The 22,148-nt window shown below is 39.6% G+C and overlaps 3 protein-coding genes and 1 pseudogene across 3 annotated transcripts; all 4 read right to left on the bottom strand.

Moving 5' to 3' along the window:
* Nucleotides 1-739: 739 nt before the first annotated feature.
* On the bottom strand, nucleotides 740-2,461 carry LOC115683498 (phloretin 4'-O-glucosyltransferase-like). The gene has a single exon (XM_030608027.2). It carries the CDS (start codon nucleotides 2,320-2,322, stop codon nucleotides 925-927), a length of 1,398 nt encoding a protein of 465 aa, XP_030463887.1. The 5' UTR covers nucleotides 2,323-2,461; the 3' UTR covers nucleotides 740-924.
* Nucleotides 2,462-12,128: 9,667 nt separating this feature from the next.
* Nucleotides 12,129-13,658, bottom strand: LOC115683420 (phloretin 4'-O-glucosyltransferase-like). The gene has a single exon (XM_030607962.2). It carries the CDS (start codon nucleotides 13,616-13,618, stop codon nucleotides 12,206-12,208), a length of 1,413 nt encoding a protein of 470 aa, XP_030463822.1. The 5' UTR covers nucleotides 13,619-13,658; the 3' UTR covers nucleotides 12,129-12,205.
* A 2,233-nt stretch (nucleotides 13,659-15,891) lies between these two features.
* Nucleotides 15,892-17,294, bottom strand: LOC115683421 (phloretin 4'-O-glucosyltransferase-like; annotated as a pseudogene).
* Nucleotides 17,295-20,655: 3,361 nt separating this feature from the next.
* On the bottom strand, nucleotides 20,656-22,148 carry LOC130138115 (phloretin 4'-O-glucosyltransferase-like). Its single transcript, XM_056311208.1, has one exon. The coding sequence runs from the start codon at nucleotides 22,050-22,052 to the stop codon at nucleotides 20,658-20,660; it is 1,395 nt and encodes a 464-aa protein (XP_056167183.1). The 5' UTR covers nucleotides 22,053-22,148; the 3' UTR covers nucleotides 20,656-20,657.

The raw sequence follows: 22,148 nt of genomic DNA, 5'->3' as shown, positions 1-22,148 counted from the left end.
TTTTTGCGATCAAAAAATTAATTTTAAATAAATTTATCATAAATATACTGATTTAAAGTTTTCGAAGTATTAATCTTATATAACGTGTGTGTGGCGTCGTCATTGACGTTTCCTCATAACTCAATCTTGTCGCTCACATCATATCTAAGGTCTTGTCATTGACTAAAATAAACATGTCTCTGTCGTTGATTGTTGACCATTCAATATGACACAAAGCGTTTGATTGCATCTGGCTTTCCCCTTCCTCGAGCCAAGTCATGAATCGTGACAAAATCATCTCTCTTGGACACAAAAAAGCTTTCGACCTCATATGTTAACTTTAAAGAATTCAGATTAAAAGATAAAAAGGTACAAGAACGAAATTACATATCGTCTTGTCTCTTTCTCTCTCTTAGGGTTTGTTTTTTTATATATAAATTTTTTCTATAATTTATTTGGTCAACACATAAAAATTAGATGTTAGCATCAAGTTATTAAATTAGCATTGACGTGGCACTTATATGTATTATTTCTGTTTTTTTTTATTTTAACAAAAGGATCAACTCGAAAAAAAAAACATATACTTTAAAAGACTTACACAAAAAAATGGTTAAAAATCTTGATTGAACAATTTGAAAAAACTCATGGACCTCCGATACCCTTTTCTCTAAATTAAAAAAAATCACTTAATATAGTGATAATGTTTTATACGAGCAATATCAAAATAGGATAATGCACCTATAATTGGAAGAATGAACTCGACTAGTAAAAGAACTACCAATTATCGATAAGAATTGTTCTAAATTCTTTTATTTTTCCCTTTCATTGTACAAGGAAAGTCATATTCATACATCATCTATATCACCGCTCGACTTGGCACAATTTTCAATACATAGTCTCAAGCCATATTTAAATTCAAGCTAACATATAACATTTTATCGTGAATTAATCTACTTTAGTGAATGCTTCAACAAAGGCCTTGAGATTTTTGTCTGAAGACCCACCATCCTTGGAAGCCTCCCTGGCCAAATCCTTCCACTTCTTTGCATTCTTTCTAATTCCATCACCTCTCTCTCCACCTCCCATGACCAATTCCAAGCACTTCTTGATTTCACCTCCCTCAACGATAATGCCTTCTTTATCAATCTCGGACAGTTGAACCCCGACCTTCCACACGTCCTCGACGAGCTTCGAGTTTGTCATCTGATCAGTAAATTGTGGGAACGCCACCATCGGAACACCGCACACCAAGCTCTCGAGCGTGGAGTTCCATCCGCAGTGTGTGAAGAAACATCCTACCGAAGGATGCGACAAGACAGCGATTTGAGAGCACCATGGGACTATCACTCCCTTCTCGTCTAATTGCTCTTCGTAAATGAGTTCATCATCATCTCCATCCTTCTTTCTCATCACCCACAAGAATGGCCGGCCGGTCTCTAGCAATCCGCGAGCCATTTCTCGCTTTTGCGCCTTCGAGAACTTCGATATGCTTCTAAAGGCTACATAAATTACAGAACCTTCCTCCTTCGTATTTAACCATTGAACATAATCCTCAGAGCCCCGATAGAGGTCATCTTTGGAGGATTTATCAGAAGAATTATGATCTTGCACATCTAGGAAACGGAACGAGACAAGGGACCCGATTCCGACCAAATTCAGTGTACTAATCGACCTTAATACCTCGAGTTCGAGCGCATCAAAGGTGTTCACAAGAACCACTTTTGGATTTCCCCCCTCTTTTAGCTGCTCAAATTGGCTTTGCATTTGCGGCAGACCGAAAGCATACCGGTTTTTGAGGTTGAAAAAGGAGGCGAGGTCATGGTTGGTTAGTGGCGGTAGGCCGGGCAATCGTATTAGCGATGTTGTATCACAACTTTGGCTTGTAACATTCTTAATCACATCCCCATAGCCATTGAAGTAATGATAGTATACGCCGAAGACAGTCGCCGGTTGAATCCAAATGAGAACCAATGGGATTTGAAGAGAACGAGCAACGTAATCGGCCCAAGGGATCATCGTGTTGAGTACACACGAGAACCTGAGGCCTTGTCCCGAACTATACTCAATGAAGCCTCTAAGAGCATCCAACCCCCGCCGCTTCAGCTCGGCTATGAAGTGATTGACATCATCCCCGAGCTCAATCCCGTCGTCATAGCCATCGGAGAATGTGGTGAAGGTGTAAGCCTCAAGGCAAACCGGATCGATCATGTGGCGGATGGCAGACACGGTGGTGAAGAAAGTAACATGACCGCCCAAGCGCGTGAGGTGCTCGGCTAGATGGAGAGCAGGGTTTATAGCGCCACGGCCCGGGAACGCTGCAAGGAGAAAGTGGGGAGGAGCCATGGTTTTAGGAGCTAGCTAGCTAGGGAAGTGCAAATGATGAGACCAGGAAGAAAGTTATATAGAAAGACATGCCTCGTCTTCAACATAGAATTAGTCAACATTTAAGTTAAAGCGTCGCATTGGATGATCTCATTATGATAAACAATGTCTATCGCAAATGTAATGGACGAGGGCAATTAAGCGTAGGTGGCAAATATGTGGATGGGTCGGGTCAAGTTTGATTGGATTATATCAAACTAAAATTGGCTCGAGGAAGCTCATATGTCGTAATTCGATGACATGACTTTCCCATCTTTGACCTATTTTTCACGTACGACTTTGGAAAAGTCTTTTGTGAGAATATTTGCATATACAATCAATTTCATTGAACAACTTAATGTCTTTATTATAGTTAGCAAGTATCCTCTAAAATATTTGTGAGGGACGTACAAATAATGTCAGACCTCTGGATGTACTTCTGCACTTTGTTTTCGTCAGAATACTTCTGTACTTTTTTCTTTCTGTACTTTGAGTTAACCAAAAATTTTATCCTACTCAGCACTCTCCGTCATCGCTTGCGAGTCAAATTCAAACGTGCCTACACATGAAAATTAACGATATTACACTAGGAAAAAGCAGGCAAAAGGAACCTTCTAAAAGAGACAACAAAAAAAAGAAACAAAATATTGACGATTAATATTACAAAAAAATCCCAAACTGGTATATTTGTGATTGATCACAAAAAATCCCAAACTGGTACACCTATGACAAATTTATCATCCATTATTTTTCGTTAAATTGTACAGTCAAATTGCCGAGTTGGATGACACGTGACAGTCGACGGGTGTACCAACTTGGGATTTTACCATCTATTCGTCGCATATGTACAAATTTGTGATTTTTCGTGATATTAATCTACGGAAACTAATGTAGGGTAAATTTTTTACAAGTGTATTAGTTTAAGGTTTTTGGTGATCAATAAATTAGTTTGAAGTAAATTTGTTACATGTGTACTAGTTTGGGGTTTTTGGTGGTCAAAAAATTAGTTTTGGATAAATTTGTTACAAGTGTACCGGTTTAGGGTTTTTCGTGATATTAACTCAAATAATAAGGAGAAGCTAATTAACTTATGATTTTGACTTTAGGCCTTGAATTTCCGACCGAGGAATAGTTGTCACTAGAGATTAATGGGTTATCATATCGTCCACCTTCAACAGAACTAGATCGTAGTTATGTCATTTTAAGTTAAGCATAATTTAATTGTAACTTATTGGTACGCTAAGATTAATCCATTTAAAATAAACTCAACCCTTTTAAAATGATAAATAATATTAAGCATAACTTATTCATCCTTATTTTGTTTTATTTCCTATATCTATATCCATTTTAAATAAAAGGCGAAATGAAACAAAAAATAGCGAAAAAATAAAAAGAATAGCATATTTAAATAATTAGTTTCATTTTCATATGAATATATAAATACGTATATTTCTACTCTTGAGTTATATTTAGTTTTATTAGGAAGAATTACAGACAGACCGAACCTTATACCCAAAAATAGAAGGCAACAAAAATAAAAAGAAAATTAAACAATAAAGAGAAGATAATAAACTTATGACTTTTAGTTTAGGCATGACTTTAAGTTTAGGCCTTGAATTTGTAATTGTGCTCGGTCAATTTCTGGCCTTGTTATTTGTCAAGTGCTAGCATAACGGCCAATAGGCATGCTGCCCTACTGGTAAAGGAATTAGGGGGGTAGGTGTCACGCCCCGGACCCATGAGCACGCTAACATCCTACCAATGGTAGTGTAATGCCAATGTCCCAGGACGCGTCGCTGACCCAAACGAATAACATCGAATAAACGCATGTGGAAGCGGACTAGATTCACTCAAACAACAATCAATAAAACGGGATAGTAAGGAAAATACTTTGAGAAGAAAATTAGTGAAGCCATTTTATAAATACAACGTCAACCCCTAGAAGATACAATAAACAAGCCTATTATAAGGCTACCTCCTAAAAGACCACGCATAAACAAAAAGGGATTTGGTGATTGGGTTAACCTAACTTCACTATCATAAGGGGCGGTAAAAAAGATGAGATATCCAAATCCATCACCATAACTGGCCATAACCTGGAGGAGGATCCGGATTAGACTCCACTTTGTCCACTTCGGACTCCATGTCATCTGGACCGGTATCCGGATAGGTAACAGCTCCGTCAAGAGGATCGAGATCCAAGGGGTCCCAAACCTCATCTCCAGTGCCACCATTAAGGGGTCCATCAAAGCCCCTTATTGGGCCAAACCGCCTACCCCCTCCCCTAATGAACCATGCTACGAATTCATGTGGTTGCCATAGCTCAAGCCCCTCGTCAACCCAAACGATTGACATATGCTTCTCATGAACCCTACCCGATCCCACTGGGAACTCTACTATTATCGTGCTCATATCCATGGGCACGCCAAAACGCATCGGAGGGCGATTCATGGTCGGGGGTCTGAAAAACAGGTAACAAATAACAATGAGATAAACTCAGCAAGTTAACGACCTAAGCCTCGATTAGGAAATCAACTCATCTCGGATGCACCTAAAACATGCAGCATATTATCGATAGCAGATTAATAGCAAAGCTACCCTTGCTTTACCTTAACTATACACACGAGCAGGCCACCCAGTCCAGCATAAGCAAACGTGCCATTAAACAATCGTAACCATTCTTACCTTGCCTTGGCACACACACCCTGCACGTTACGAACTTCCATATACAATCATAATGTAATAGGCATATAATGCAATTAGAATACGCAATAGCTTTTCCATGCATAATGCATCAACACAAGTCCTGATTATAAGGTGAAACCGCTTTGGCCCGTCCCATACCGTGCCTCACAATTTCATCCCATAATCAAGTGTAATGCTACCATACTTTATCATGTGTATTCATATTACTATGGCTACTCAAGGCACGGCACAACCCGTGATATTCGCATCAGATTGGCGGTCTTCCGGCATAATCGGGCATCGTCCCGCCCCGTCGAGCACATCATCGTCTCACCCAACCTTAATGATGGCATCCCATAAAAGGGGTTCGTTCCGAATCCAATTCGCGAACGACTTCGTCTCAGCCTGCCCCCTGCGATAGCATCCAATTACCAAATTGGGCATGACCTGTCACGGCCACGGCCAAACCCTAGGTTGGCGGTCTTCCGATATAACCGGGCACAATTGAAACTTTTAGGTGATCATACACACATAGCAATCACTTAAGCCAATTCATTTCTCTCGTTTAACCAATGCACACATGATTGTGCTCACATATCGAGATACTATAATTTTCATGCCAAAAATGTGATAATTAAATCACACGTGACCACGTACACGTAATTAAACCGCCAAACTTTGCATGCTCCCATATTTAAACATCCTCGCCCTATTTAACTCATAAAATTTGACATATAAACCCGACACCTCGAGTTTACTATTCATTTGCCCGCAATTCCATCCTTGACAATAGCAATACAATTCATTTTGCAGTACCAGCTAATTTATATGGCAATTTCCAACATAAGCATCACAATTCAAGCCTAAGACAATCACAAATTATTATTAAAAACTACACTAACAAATTAATAAAATATTAATATTTAAATTCCGAAAATTAATTTATTTAATAAGAAAATATTAATTATAAAATAATCCGATAGCTTATTACATTTCTTGATAACTTATCACTACCACTTATTACTTATCGCGATAGCTTATCGATTAATCCCTAATTAATTAGCACTAAACATAATTAACTTAATCTAAACACATACTAATCAAGGGATTAGGGCGAAAACTCACCCGTTAGCAATTCTGACAACACGGATGCGACGGCGGCGGCAAGGGCTATGCATGGCTTGGTCCGAAAATGACACGGGATGATGATGGACGGCTGGATCGCAGCATAGCAGATTCTGTAGGGATGGTTTCGCTCACGGTGAAGGCAAACCGACGAGGAAACAGCTCGGACGGACAGCACTCGGCGAGGGGGCGGTCATGGCTTGTCACAGCGCTTGCCGGTTGGCTCCATGGCAGCAAAAACAGTAGCCAAGGGTAGACATGGCCACGGGCCGATTTCGGCTCGGAACCGGCCTGGGTCAAACCCGGGACCGGCCTGTTGATCGTGCCCGCGGTTCGGAACCGGAATCGGCCGTGGCCTACGGGCCAGGTTCGAAAAAAAAGCCGCAGCAGGGACTCAGCGGCTTTTCTTTTTTTTTTCATTTTTTCGGCCGGTTCCGAACCGGGCCGGAACCGGAACCGGCCTGGAACCGCCGGTTCATACATGGCCACGAACCGGAACCGCCGGTTCCGAACCATGGCCATGTCTAGCCAAGGGGCTATTCTTGCTGGTTTAGCCGAAGGAAAGAAGAGAGGGAGGAGGGGGCCGGATTTTTGAGAGAGAGAGAGAGATTTCTCTTCTAGAAAGGCTTCTTGATCAAGCCAAATTCAAGTCCAAGATCATCATTTCCCCACATAAATGCCAAGACTTTCTCTCCCTTTTGTCACTTCTCAATTAATGCTCGAAGGGCAAAATAGTAATTTCACAAAGTATAGTATAAAATACTATAAGCGTATATGGGCTAGAATTTTGTACGGGCTCATATAAATCGAGTTTGGGCTCAAAAGGATTAAGATTGGGCTTGAAAATGCTATCGGGCTCAAATTGGGCTAAGTGGGCCTCATTGGGCCCACTTGAACTAGCTTGGGCCTAAGTGGCCGAAGCCCACGTTGGGCGTAAGGCCCAATGGGCCTTCGCTAGGCCCACTTCCTCGTGCACTCCAATCAATTCTCGGCCCATTAACTCCTTTTCCGAGCATTTCGAGCAAATCAATAAATCAAAGGATTAACGAGGCGACGTCCAATAGCTTCGTCTTGAAATTCTCGAAGGTTTATATACTCAAATTCGGATTCTAATTCATGGTCAAAATCGATCGATTGCAACTTTAGTAGATCTCAAACTAACGGACGGCTTTTAGGAGTTACGCGTATTCGACCCGTGATTGATTTGATATCAATTCACGTTTAAGCTTTCTTGAGCCATGGATAATCTCGGTTGTCATGTAATTGCGAGGGGTCAATCACTAGTTCCGAAATACACGATCGTTAGGAATTGGTTTAGGATCATTCCCAATCCATAAAATGGTTAGGCGGAATCACCCGCGATCTGATTGTATACTATTGGTGAAACATTCTATAACCGTTCTTTGATCGGTCTATAGTGGCTCAAAATTGTCCTTCGTCAATCCTTATGGTCGAATTGTCAATCCATGGTCGAGTTCTTAGGTCGTGCTCTCAGGTCGTGCGTACTCACTTCCTTAATAGCCTTTCCCTATCGGTTAGTCTCTCATGAGTGATCAATTTAGAGTGAGATTTAACTAATAGTGCATCGATGAATATAGTCATTTCATTACATCCAGAATAGGGTCGAATTTGAGGATGTCATAGTGGGGACGCTAGTATCATAGGTACCGGGTTCAATTCCTACGCTTTGCAAGAGGTAGAGCAAAAGTCATTGAGTGAGGAGAGTTAGAGATAGGACCGAAAAAAAAAAGTTCCAACATAATGGCAATAATCAGCAATTAACGGCATGAATATTTGGCTCGCACGAAGAAACCGAGCAGATAGAAAACCGACTGTAGAATAGTTGTCACCAGAGATGTATGAGGTATTATACCATCCACCTCTATTGGGTTTTGACCATACACGGTTCTATTTGTTTCGCGAAAAATTAATGATTTGAAAAATATTCTTCTAAAACTGATCTCTTATATTGCTTGGAATAATTAATCAATGGAAAATATTTTCATTGTCAACAATAATTTATGACTAAACATTTTCATTAATGATGAAAATATTTTTCATTCATTCATTTTTGTAAGCGATACAAATAATCATTTTTGGGAAGATATTTTTCAAATCATTCATTTTTACACGTGAGACAAATGAAGCCTAAGATTGATCCGTTTTTTTTTTCTTTTGGACATAGGATTGATCCATTTAAGATGATGAATAATGTTAAGCGTAACTTATTCAAATTTACGTCGTTTTATTTCCTATTTCTTAATCTGTTTAAAAAGAAAAGCTCAAATTGAAGCTAAAATAAGTGAAAAATATAAGAAACATAGCATGTTTAAAAGAAGTAAATTTCATTTTCATATGATCATATGGGAATAATTGTCTAAGTAGTCCTAAACCTATTATACAGCGACCAATTCAATACTAAACATTTCAATTGTATCAATTTATTCTTAAACTTTTTGGTAATTTGCAAATTTAGTTCTAAACTTTTTAGGATTAATATCATGAAAAATCCCAAACTAATGATTGATATAATATTGATCTACATGCCTTGTCTATTGACACTTGTGCATTTATTTTAGTCTTTCAAATAGTCATAGGCTCATGTGTTGCGTGATAAATACCGCATTAGTAAAAAAAAAAAGATAGCTTACATGGTGTTTATGGCCTAAATCCAGTAAGAAAAAAATGAGGGAATTTTTAAAAAAACTTGAAAAATCAACCCAGCCGCGAATCCCAAGTGCCACTCCAAGAGTTCGATAGTTGAATTTTACTGTATGTCAAGATTCTAAGGTCTCAACGTTTGAATAATATAAAATTGATAGTCGGATTGAGCACGTTATGGTGGGTGTAAGAAGAAAAACAAAGACAAAGGGAAATCAGCATGATTTATGGTCGGCTATCTTTGGGTAGAACCTCCACCATTAAATGCTTTCATAAGGAAAAGAGGAGCTCTTGTTTGGTTTTTTGTCAAAGAGCATGAAGTTTAAACATTGTCAGAAGAGCCAAGATTTCATGGTCTTTGGCTCATTTAATGTTTGTGTTTTTTTGGATGTTGACATTTTGTTTTTAGGATAGTAAGTGTGTGAGATATTTGTCTTCGTCATTTATTGTAATGTAGGTGTTCTGCTATTATATAAGGATGTAAGGGTAAGTGTTGTAAATTGAAGCCATCCGAAAGCATTCCAAGAACAATTTCTCCCTCCGACTTGTGCACTCATTCTAAATTTCCAAAATTGTTATTACTCTTTTTGGTTCCAACATTCATAGGGTTAACAACGGAATTTTTTCCGTGTTAGAGATTTCTTGAGTTACTTGTAATTATGAAATATAGTTGGTAAAAAAAATTGACACGTAACTTGCTTTTCAGATAATCTGCTAATAAGTTACCAACATCATAAGGAATTTATTAATTTCAAAATTAATCAGTAAGTTACTAACTTTTTAAATTCTACAAGTGTGGTTAATAAATTACGAAGATTATACTTGAATTTACCAATATCTAAACAACACAGTAAGATGCCGACTTTTTTTAAATTCTATACTATGGTCATTAACCTACCTACATTTTATTGAATTCACGAAAGTCTAATTAAATTTACAAGTCACTGACTTTTTTTTAAAAAGAATTTGACAAGTGTGGTTTATACATAATCAATATTGTAATGAATTCACGAACGTCCATAAATTGGTGAATTACTAAATTCTTTCAAATTTTACAAAGTATGATTGGTAAATTACCAAAATTGCTAGGAAATTTACCAAAGTCCAAGTTAATTGGTAAGTTACTATTTTTTTTTTCAAATTTTACAGAGTATGATTATTAAATGACCAACATTGTAATGAATTTACCAACATCTAAATGAATTAAAAAGTTACTAACCTCTTTTAAATTTTATAAGCGTGGTTAGTAAGTCCTAATAATTATTATCTTTTAAATTTCGAGCCAGTGCAGGTCTCTTCGGAATTCAACATTTGAAGCCCAGTTAGCTCGGACTATCGGAACTTGTCAATAAACTTTAGGTGGGTCAGGGGCAATCCCAATCTAAACGAATAGTTAAAAAAAAGAAGGGAATATGAAACAAACAATCCATAAACTTTAGTCTAATATGCAATGTGGTCCCTGAACTTTTAATTTGTTTAGTATGATCCCTGAACTTTAACCAAATGTGCAATGTGATTCCTGAACTTTTAATTTGTTTAATGTCATACTTGAACTTTTGATACATGTTCAATTTAGTCCCTGTACTATATGAAAATGTTTAATATAGTCCTTCCATTAATTCAAGTTCGAGTATAATATTGAACATGAACCAAAAATCCAGGAATCATATTGAACAAATTAAAAGTTTATGGACCACATTGCATATTAAGTCAAAGTTCAAGGACTATTTGTGTCATTATCCCTTTTTTTAGATTGAAAAAATTCTTACGTGATTAAAATTTGAAATTAATGATTTCACAATATATTCCTTATTGTTTATTGGGAAAATTCCAAATTAGAGCCCGAAGTGCCCTCATTTTCTCAAAGAAAGGCTTAAAGTGGATATTGTTTTAAATAAGAGCATGAAGTGAACTTTATTTCAAGTAAGGGTTTGAAGTGGCTATGTGAATTTCAAAGAAGAGTTTAACCTTATTAATTAGCTGGTAAAGGCATTTTCGTTTTTTAATTTTTTTGATTTTTTTCCTTTTTTTCTTCCTTTTTTTTCTTTCCATAAAAAAATGAACTCAAAAAAGAAAAAAATGCTAAATTTAAAAAAAAGAAAAAGAAAAAAGAAACACATAGGGCCATTGCCCCATTGTTGGTGGGGCGGCAACAATGGCCAGCGGGGTCGCTGGCGCCTCAGCAAGGGCCGGCAACCCTCGCCAGAGCCGGGGAGAGGGCGGCGACCCTCTTGGTCTCCCTAGAAAACAGAACAATAGACAAATGAACATATACCCCGCAACAATCAATACCCATAACCACCAGACAAGGAAGAGAAAGAGAAGAGAAGAGAGGCTCTGAATCAGCTTCAAGCAGTGAGCAATCAGTGCTTGGGTCACACCCTCTCCTCCACAGATTCACCCATGTCTGTGGCCTCATCCATAACCAGTAGTGGAATGGGAATGGTAATGGCACCATCACACTTATCCTTGTCATTATACCCTCTTTTCCTCTCTCTTCCCCATCTTCTCCTTGAGCCGAAGAAGAAGAACAACATATAAAAGAAAACAGGAATAGAAAAAAAAGCTATTGGACGAAAATGTCCCGATCTTGGCTTGAAAAGTGACATGCGAGAAGCACACGGATGCTTAGGCTCTTATTTGAGAATAAGCTGACCACTTTAGGTCCTTGCTTTAGACATGGTTCATTCTGGGTCCTTTTTTAGAAAACGATCTCATTTCAGGCTCTTATATAAAATTTCCCTTAAAATTACATTTAAATACTATTTTATCCAGTCAACATTGATATGACGCACACGGGTCCGTCCACATTAGCAATCGAACAAGAAATCCAAGAACACCCATACTGATCATGGCATAAACCATACCTAGATACCCGAAGACTAGTTTTCTCGAGCTTTCTCTCCCATTGGTGAAAAAGGTCCCAAAATAAATTCATTGTCTCACTGGACTCATCTTTTTGTTTTTATTCTAACAGAAGAACCAATTCGAATAATAGAACATATATTTACAGGACCCAATTGTGCAAAAAAAAGATAATTCAGGGACCTTATTGAACAATTTGAAAAAGTTCGGAGTACATGCCTTTTTCTCACATTAGAAAAACATCACTCAATATAGTGAATAATGTTTAACACGAGCTGTACAAAAAATAGAATAATTCACCTAGAAATGGAATAATGAAATCGACTACTAGAAGAACTACCAATTATCCAGAAGGTTTGTGCCAAATTCTTTTATTTTCGCTTTTAGTACACAAAATAGAGTCCATATTCATTATTCGTACATCAACTATATTGCCACTCAACTCGGTACAGTTTTCAAAGATTCATGCACATTTAAACAACGGTACGAACATATAAATTCAAGCTAGCATATAACATTTTATCACAAATCAATCCATTTTTTGATCCTGTACTTTAGTGAATTCTTCAACAAAGGCTTTGAGATTTTTGTCCGAAGATCCACCTTCCTTGTAAGCCTCCTTGGCCAAACCCTTCCACTTCTTTGCATTCCTTCTGATTCCATCGCCTCTCTCTCCACCACCCATGACCAACTCCAAGCACTTCTTAATTTTGCCTCCCTCGACAACGATGTCGTCTCTATTAATCTCGGGCACTCGCACCCCGACCTTCCACACGGCCTCAACAAGCTTCGAGTTTGTCATCTGGTCGGTAAATTGAGGGAATGCCACCATCGGAATGCCGCATGCCAAGCTCTCGAGTGTTGAGTTCCACCCACAGTGAGTGAAGAAACACCCTATCGAAGGATGTGACAAGACCTCGATTTGAGAGCACCATGGGACTATCACTCCTCTCTTGTCTAATTCCTCTTTGTGAATGAGTTCGTGATCATCTCCATCGCTCTTTCTCATCACCCACAAGAATGGCCGGCTGGTCTCTAGCAATCCGCACGCTATTTCTCGCTCTTGCGCCTTCGAGAACTTCGCTAAGCTTCCAAAGGCTACGTAAATTACAGACGCTTCCTTCTTTGTATTCAACCATTGAACATACTCCTCGGAGCCCCGAAAGTGGTCGCCTCTCAAAGATTTATCTGAAGAATTATGATCCTGTGCATCTAGGAATTGGAACGGGACGAGGGGCCCGATTCCGACCAAATTCAGTGTACCGACCGCCCTTAATACCTCGAGTTCGAGCGCATCAAAGGTGTTCATAAGTACTACTTTTGGATTTGTCCCCTCTTTTTGCTGCTCCATTTGGCGTTGCATTTGCGGGAGAGCAAAAGCATACTTGTTTTCGAGGTTGAAAAAGGAGGGGAGGTCGCGGTTGGTTAGTGGTGGTAGGCCGGGCAATCGTATTAGTGATGTTGTATCACAGCTTTGTCTCGTAACATTCTTAATCACGTCCTCAAAGCCATTGAAGTAATGGTAGTATATGCCGAACACAGTCGCCGGTTGAATCCAAACGAGAACTGATTGGATCTGAAGGGAACGAGCAACGTCGTCGGCCCAAGGGATCATCGTGTGGAGTACACACGTGAACCTGAGGCCTCGTCCAGAACTACACTCAATGAGGCCTCTGAGAGCTTCTGATCCCCGCCGCTTCAGCTCGGCCATGAAGTGATCGATGTCATCCCCTAGCTCACACCCATCGTCGTAGCCATCGGAGAATGTGGCGAAGGTTACACCTTCAAGGCGAACCGGATCGATCATGTGGCGGTGGGCGGACACGGTGGTGAAGAAAGTGATGCGACCGCTGGCGCGTGTGAGGCGCTCAGCTAGCTGGAGGGTCGGGTTTATAGAGCCGCGGCTCGGGTACGCTACGAGGAGAAAGTGGGGAGGAGCCATGGTTTTAGGAGCTAGCTAGGGAAGTGCAAATGATGAGACCGTGAAAGAAGTTATATACGGAAAGACATGCCTCGTCTTCAACATAAAATTAGTCAACATCTAAGTTGCAGTTGTTTGTCGCGATAAAATGACACCTAAGATCTCCGTAGCTAAAATCTAAAACACAATAATAGAGTAAAATGAATTTGTGCACTTGATTTGGAATCTATTGTTCTTGATGCGAAATAGCGACGATCCCCAGCACAAGTCTTCTTCTCTATTACCCTCTTTATCACTGGCTCGATGAGACTGCCCTCACAATTGGCGTTTGCCCCTTATGTGAGATAATTTGTGTATTAGGGTTAGAGAAGGGACCTGAGCTTTATTTATAGAGTTTTAAGCCAGGCCCTCTCATCACGTGCCGGGCCTTACTCGGCCCACACTAGCCAGCCCCATATTATACTAATTAAAAAAATTTATATCTAATCTTATTAGACCAACCCTGTAAAAAGGTAATATCAATTAATGTAGCCCACATCAGAAAAACTCTTACAGAAGTTTCATATTATATGATCTCATTATGATAAATCATGTTTATCGTAAATTTGATGGATGAGGCAACTACGTGGATGGGTTGGATTTGATTTGGTTGGATCATGTTGTATAAGTATTGGCTCGATGTTGCTCGTATGTCGTTATGCGAGGGATATTCTCATCTTTAACCTATTTTTCGTGCACGACATGGTCACATGCTTTTGGTCATGATATTTAAAAATCCAATCGTTTTCTATTAAACAACTCAAAAGCTCTTACGTAGGGACGTGCAAATTATGTCGGACCAACCGATTTATTCCATCATCTCTTGCAAGTCAAATTCAAACATGGCTGCCCCCATGTACCTTCTTCCAAAAAATAGACGTCGACAGATTAACTTGTGATTTTAAGTTTAGGGAAGGTCATTTTCTGGCCCTTGTTCATTTGTCAAGAATAGCCAAGTCCAAGTGCCAATATGTACGCAAAGATAAATGAGTTATCATATGGTCCACCTCTGATGGAACGAGAGGTTCATGACTTCTATATTATTTTATGGAATCAATTCATACGTACATGGACCACAGATGTTGTCTTGATTGAGACTTTTATTTGAGCAATTGAAGACTTAAAGCATTAAAAATTTTTCAATCAGGTTTCGAGCTCGTTGTCAGCAAAATGCAAGCGTCGGGAGCCACGATCTCGAAACCTGATTGATACTTTTTTTCATACCTTAAGTCCTCAATTTTTTCGACCAAAAAAAAAAAAGTCCTCAATTTACAATGATAAGAGATTAAGTTTTACCGATGACCAAAACGTTGGACCAATTTTTGCACTTATCCCATAAAGTTGGAGTTAAACGAGGTTCACAATCTCATATTCGAAACCACCAAAGTAGGGTATTATGGTTTGCTCTTTTGGCTCCTTAACATCCCACGGCAGTCCCTGGTGGATTCTTCAACAGACATTTCATGTCGATGAAGATGGTGATGTTTCAAGAACTTGTCTTCGCTTCAAAGTCCTCCTCACCAAATTTGTGCGTCTTGGCAGCAACTAACTGACTCTGCCAGCGACGACCGGTGGGGCCGCATGACCCCAGATATCGCGTGGCCGGGGTTGCACGATCCTAGGCCAGATTCGGCTTGGGTTGTGCAACCCAAACTAGATCTAGCCGTCGCGGGGGTCCGTGACACCAGCTAGGCATCGCTTGGGCTCTGTATCCCGGCGACGGTTGGCAAGAGCTCCGCGAACCCCGTCAGTGCCACCCTGCGACCTCTCTAAGTCTTTTCTCTTTCCATCTCGCTTAGGTTTTTTTTTTTTTAAATTTTCAATAATTTATCTAGTCAATATCTAGAAAATGCATCTCCACTGAACACTAATTTATCCGATCAACATTGCTGTGACGCTTAAGTGTCAGTTCACGTTAGCATTTCTAATTTTTTAATTTAATGGAAAGACCAACTCAAATAAAAGAACATATATTTTAAGAACTCAATTGCACAAAAAATAATTCAATTTGAACAATTTGAAAAAGTTCAGAGTCCTCTCTGATGCCTTCTTCTTAAATTAAAAAAACATCACTCAACATAGTGAATAACGTTTTATACGAGTAGTATCAAAATAGAATAATTCACCTAGGGAATAATAAATTCAATTACTAAAAGAACGACCACCTATCGAGAAGGTTTGTTCAAAGATCCATGCACATTTAAAGAACGGTCCAAACAATAAATTCAAGCTAACATATAGCATTTTATCATGAATCAATCCATTTTTTGATCCTTTACTTTAGCGAATTCTTCAACAAAGGCCTTGAGATTTTTGCCCGAAGATCCACCTTCCCTGGAAGACTCCATGGCTAAATCCTTCCACTTCTTTGCATGCTTTCTAATTCCATCACCTCTCTCTCCACCTCCCATGACCACTTTTAAGCCCTTCTTGATTTCTCCACCCTCAACGATAATGCCTTCTTCGTTAATCTCGGACACCCGAACCCCGACCTTCCACACGTCTTCGACGAGCTTCAAGTTCGTTATCTGGTCGCCAAATTGAGGGAATGCCACCATTGGAATGCCAAACACCAAGCTCTCAAGTGTCGAGTTCCACCCGAGTGAGTAAAGAAACATCCTATCGAAGGATGCAACAGGACATCAATTTGAGAGCATTATGGGACTATCACTCCTCTCTGGTCTAACTCCTCTTTGTAAACGAGTTCATCATCTTCTTCATCACTCTCTCTTATCACCCACAAGAATGGTCGGCCTGTCTCTAGCAATCCGCATGCCTTTTCTCGCTTTTGCCCCTTCGATAACATCGCTAGGCTTCCAATGGCTACATAAATGACCGTCGCTTCCTCCTATGAATTCAACCATTGAACGTACTCCTCAGAGCCTCAAAAGAGGTTGCCTCTGCAAAATTTATCGGAAGAATTATGATTTTGCGCATCTAGTAAACGGAACGGGACAAGGGGCCCGATTTCGACCAAATGCAATGTACCGATCGCTCTTAATACCTCAAGTTCGAGCGCATTGAAGGTGTTCACAAGTACTATTATTGGATTTCCTCCCTCTTTTAGCTGTTCAAATTGGCTTTGCAATTTCGGGAGAGCAAAAAAGCATACTTGTTTTCAAGGTTGAAAAAGGAGGGGACATTACGATCGGTTAGTGGTGGTAGGCCGGGCAACTGGATGAGCGACGTAGTGTCAAAGCTTTGGCTTGTAATGTTCTTAATCACATCCTCATAGCTATTGAAGTAATAGTAGTATATGCTGAAAACGGTCGCAGGTTGAATCCAGACAAGAAAGGATTTGATTTGAAGGGAACGAGCAATATCGTTGACCCAAGGATCATCGGGTGGAGCACGCATGCGAACCTGAGGCCTCATGCAGAACTATAGTCGATGAGGCCTCTAAGAGCTTCTGACCCCCGCTGCTTCATCTCGGCCTGGAAGCGCTCGGTGTCATCCCCTGGCTGTCGTAGCCATCGGAGAACGTGGCGAAGGTTACACCTTCAAGGCAAACCGGATCAATCATGCGGCAGTAGGCAAACACGGTGGTGAAGAAAGTAATACAACTGCCAACGCGTGTGAGTCGTTCAGCTAGCTGGAGGGCTGGGTATACAGCGCCGCAGTTCGGGCACGCTACGAGGAGAAAGTGGGGAGGAGCCATGGTTCTGAAGCTGGCTAGGGAAGTGCAAATGATGAGACTGTGGAAGAAGTTAAACAGAAAGACATAGAACATAGTTTTAGTCAACATTTAAGTTGAAATTTATCTAATTATGACAAATAATGTCCATCGTAAGTTTGATGGACGAGGGCACTTGTGTCGCAATTCGATGACACTAGCATTCTCATCTTCAGCCTATTTTTCAGGTACGAATTCGTCAAAGGCTTTTGTCATTATATTGGAAAATTCAATCAAAATTATATTAAGAGACTTAAAAGCTTTTAGGTTAGGGACCTGCAAATTATGCAGGCCACTCAATCCAATACTTTCCTCCGACTTGTAAGTCAAATTCAAACGTGACTGCGCATGAAAATCAACAATTTCCCACCGAATCTAAGTTAAATAAAGAGAAGCTAATTAACTTTGCTTTTAACTTTAGGCCTTGAAAGTCTACTTGTGCTTGGTCATTTTCCGGCCTTGTTCATTTGTCTAGAGCAGCCAAGTCCAATTTATGGTGTACAACGGTGGAATTCAATCCAATTTATAGCTAGATAATCAATTCATACGTACAAGGACAATACAATAGATGTTTTGGCTTAATTTTTTGCTAACTACATCAATATTACCCGAAGTTTCCCATATATGTTGCACAACGGTGGAATTCGACTCCGCCGGCATAGGACGATATCACGATATGTATACCAACCATTTATGACAAAAAAAAATGTCGTGATAATTATTGAGATTATTAGAAATCGAACTATACATATTACATATAGATCGAGTGATGAGCCTAATGCATACCTACTAGTCGAAAAAACCAAAATATTGTCTGTACTATATAGGTCGTGTAGGGCAATATCATACCAAATGTTGATTAAAAGGTTTGGCAAAATTAATTGTTGAGATGACATTAGTTCACGTGATTTACAACTCGTGAAGTACGGAAAAGGACTTTATAGCTTAGGGTGGAGGTAGAAAAATTCAATTCCAGAGGCTGCCTTCGTATTAAAAGAACGACCCTTATTGACAAGTCTTATTTAAAATTATTTTCTTTTCCATTTTCAGTGTACGAAATAGAAAGTCCATATTCATACATCATTTGTATTGGCCCAATTTTCCTAAAAAACATTAACTTTAGTTTGAGCCACAATTCTAGCCCCCACTTTTTTGTCTCTTAAAAAAACACCAACTTTAACTAAAATCCCTATTTTGGTCTAAGCTTGTTTTATCTCGTAAAAAAGCACCACCTCATTTTTGCCCAAACTTTTTTTTTTGTCTTATAAAATGTACCCACTTTCAGTCAATATCCAAATCTAACCCAGTCAAGTTTTTGTCGAGTACACGTGAAATAACACATTGAATCGTTGATGGCATTGTTGGACAGAAACTTGACACGGGTCAGATTTGGGTACCGACTGAAAGTTTATGTTTTTTTACGAGACAACAAAACATTAGGGCCAACATTGGGAACCAACCTGAAGTTAGCGATTTTTAAGAGATAAAAAAGGTTTAGGTCGGAATTGGAACACGAGCTAAAGTTGGTGTTTTTTTTATGAGAGCAAAAAAGTTTGGGCAAAATTGAATCACTACTTAAAGTTGGTACTATTTTAGGAAATTAGACCCGATTATATTACCACTCAACTGCGTACAATTTTCAAAGATTCATGCAAATTAAAAGGATGATAGGAACTTATTCTCTAGCTATATTCAATTCATGCTAACACATAACATTTTATCATGAATTACTCCATTACTTGTTCCTCTACTGTTAGATAAAGAAAATGGCAATCTTGAACTTTTACTAATATGACAATTTGTACATAAAGTGCTAATGGATTTATTTACTGAAATCAAATCATCAGATATCAAAAGCTGTAAAATACGACTATTTGGGTGGTATAATCGGCAATGCCACATAAGCTCATCAGCAACCTTGTTTCTCTGGGAAACGAATGCCATGGAATGCGGGTCCTTATTGGTAGATAATCCTTGATGATTAGTTCCCGTTAGTAGACCTGTCAGACGGGTGAGTCGGGTCGGGTAAACAATGGTTTGACCCAAATAGATTTATTTAACCCGTTTTGACTCATTTCCATGTAATGCAAATATAATGACCCATACCTTACTCGACTCAACCCATACCCGATCTATATTGTTAAAACACTTCCATATTTAACTCAATCTAGGAAAATTTATATCCAAATTGAGATGAAAGTACGAAGTGAGTGCGGGCGAGATTGAGTGAGGGCGAAAGAGATTAGTTGAGTTTAAATAAGTTGTAAACCCATTAATGACCCATTTACGACCCATTTAACATCCATATTATGTTTATACTCATTTATGACCCAGTTACTGAATATAACTGATGCATTTATGACCAATTTACTAAATATATGGGTTAAAAAAGGGTTCATGATCCATTTTTACAGGTTAACCTGTCAGCAATACCCGGTGTGTCCTAGAGTCCTTAATAGAAAAACCAGAGGCATCAAACTAAAAATAACAAGGATAATCTCTTGTCAATTGAGAGACAGATAATAGATTTTTCTTAATTTGAGGAACAACATGAAGATTATTAAGTGAAAATGACCGGTCTCATTGCCAAATTGACCAATCCCAACATGAGCAATTGGCAGTGATGTACCATTCCCAACTATCACATTATCATGGTCATAGTAAGGAACTACGTTCACAAGATTACTTGGATTATCAGTCATATGAGTATTAGCACCGGTGTTCGGATGCCATTATTCATCTTGTGAGTTTGAGATATGAAGAGCAGCTAGGCCGCGGGGTATATTAATACTCTGATAATTGTTGTCGAAACGATACTAACAATTCAATGCCTCATGCCCCTTCTTCTTACAGATCTGACATATGAGAGATGACACTCTTAAGTTTGAATTTGGCGATGCACTAACGATTTTGGTTTGCTGAGTGGTATAGTATTTTCAAAGTAAAAGTTGTTTTCGTTGAGCTTAAATGTAACAAAATTTGTCATATTGATGTTTGAAGAAAATGGAAATCTCTGAGTTGACATGATTGTATCGATTTTTTTTTTAACAAGAAAAGAGCAGTGTGCCCTTGTGTAGCTCTAATACCATAAAGAAAATAATGAACTGAGTCGATGAAGCGTTACATTTAATTGATATGTTATACGGTATAAATAGAGATATCATCACTTAGAAATATGGTATAAATTAAAGATAAAAAATACAATTTGATTTTTAAAAGAAAATTGAATAAAAGACAAATTAGAAAATATCTCTAAATGATCAACTCGTCGATACTCTGTTTGATATACTGCCTTCATGCGGATTTGTAGAAGATTCTACATTGCAATCATTCTGATTTTTTTGCCTTTTAATTTGTTACTTCAATATCTACTTCGGCTATTTCTTCAACAAAGGCCTTGAGATTTTTGTCCGAAGATCCACCTTCCCTGGAAGCCTCCATGGCCAAATCCTTCCACTTCTTTGCATTCCTTCTAATTTCATCACCTCTCTCTCCACCTCCCATGACCAATTCCAAGCACTTCTTGATTTCACCTCCCTCAACAATAATGCCTTCTTCATTAATCTCGGACACTCGAATCCCGACCTTCCACACGTTCTCGACGAGCTTTGCATTTGTCATCTGGTCAGCCCATTGTGGGAACGCCACCATCGGGATACCGCACACCAAGCTCTCGACTGTTGAGTTCCACCCGCAGTGAGTAAAGAAACATCCTATTGAAGGATGCGACAAGACCTCGATTTGAGAGCACCATGGGACTATCACTCCTCTCTTGTCTAATTCCTCTTTGTAAAACAGTTCATCATCATCTCCATCACTATTTCTCATCACCCACAAGAATGGCCGACCAGTCTCTAGCAATCCGCGCGCCATTTCTCGCTTTTGCACCTTTGATAACCTCGCAATGCTTCCAAAGGCTACATAAATTACAGACGCTTCCTCCTTTGTGTTCAACCATTCAACATAATCCTTGGAGCCCAGAAAGCGATCGCTTCCGGAGGATTTTTCTGAATCTAGGACATCGAGCGGGACAAGGGGCCCGATTCCGACCAAATTTAGTGTACCAATCATTCTTAATGCCTCAAGTTCGAGCGCATCGAAGGTGTTCACAAGTACCACTTTTGGGTTTTCCCCCTCTTTGAGGTTCTCTAATAGGGTTTGGATATGCGGCAGAGCGAAAGCATACCTGTTTTCTATGTGGAGAAAGGAGGGGACGTCACGGTTGGTTAGGGGGGGTAGGCCGGGCAATCGTATGAGCGATGTGGTATCACCTCTTTGGCTTGTAACGTTCTTAATCACATCCTCATAGCCATTGAAGTAATAGTAGTATATATCGAACACGGTAGCAGGTTGAATCCATACGAGAACCGATTTGATTTGAAGGGAACGAGCAACATCGTCGACCCAAGACAACATCGTGTGGAGCGCGCATGTGAACCTGAGGCCTTGCCCAGAACTATGCTCAATGAGGCCTCTAAGAGCTTCCGACCCCCGCCGCTTCATCTCGGCCCTGAAGCGCTCGAGGTCATCCCCCGGCACATACCCATCATCATAGCCATCGGAGAACGTGGTGAAGGTTACACCTTCAAGGCAAACCGGATCGATCATGCAGCGGTGGGCGTACACGGTGGTGAGGAAAGTTACACGGCCGCCGAATCGTGCGAGGCGTTCGGCTAGCTGGAGTACTGGGTTCATAGCGCCGCGTTGCGGGAATGCTACGAGGAGAAAGCGGGGAGGAACCATGATTTTAGGAGCTAGCTAAGGAACTGCAACTGAGGAGACTATGGAAGAAGTAATATAGAAAGACATGCCTCGTCTTCAACATGGAATATAATTTCG

This window comes from Syzygium oleosum, unplaced genomic scaffold (genome assembly GCF_021117445.2).
Source record: "Syzygium oleosum isolate NSW1041296 unplaced genomic scaffold, Sole_v2.1 Sole_v2.01, whole genome shotgun sequence".
Taxonomy (NCBI): Eukaryota; Viridiplantae; Streptophyta; class Magnoliopsida; order Myrtales; family Myrtaceae; genus Syzygium; species Syzygium oleosum.
Note: the sequence above shows the minus strand (reverse complement) of the source record. Positions and strands in the feature narration are given on the sequence as shown.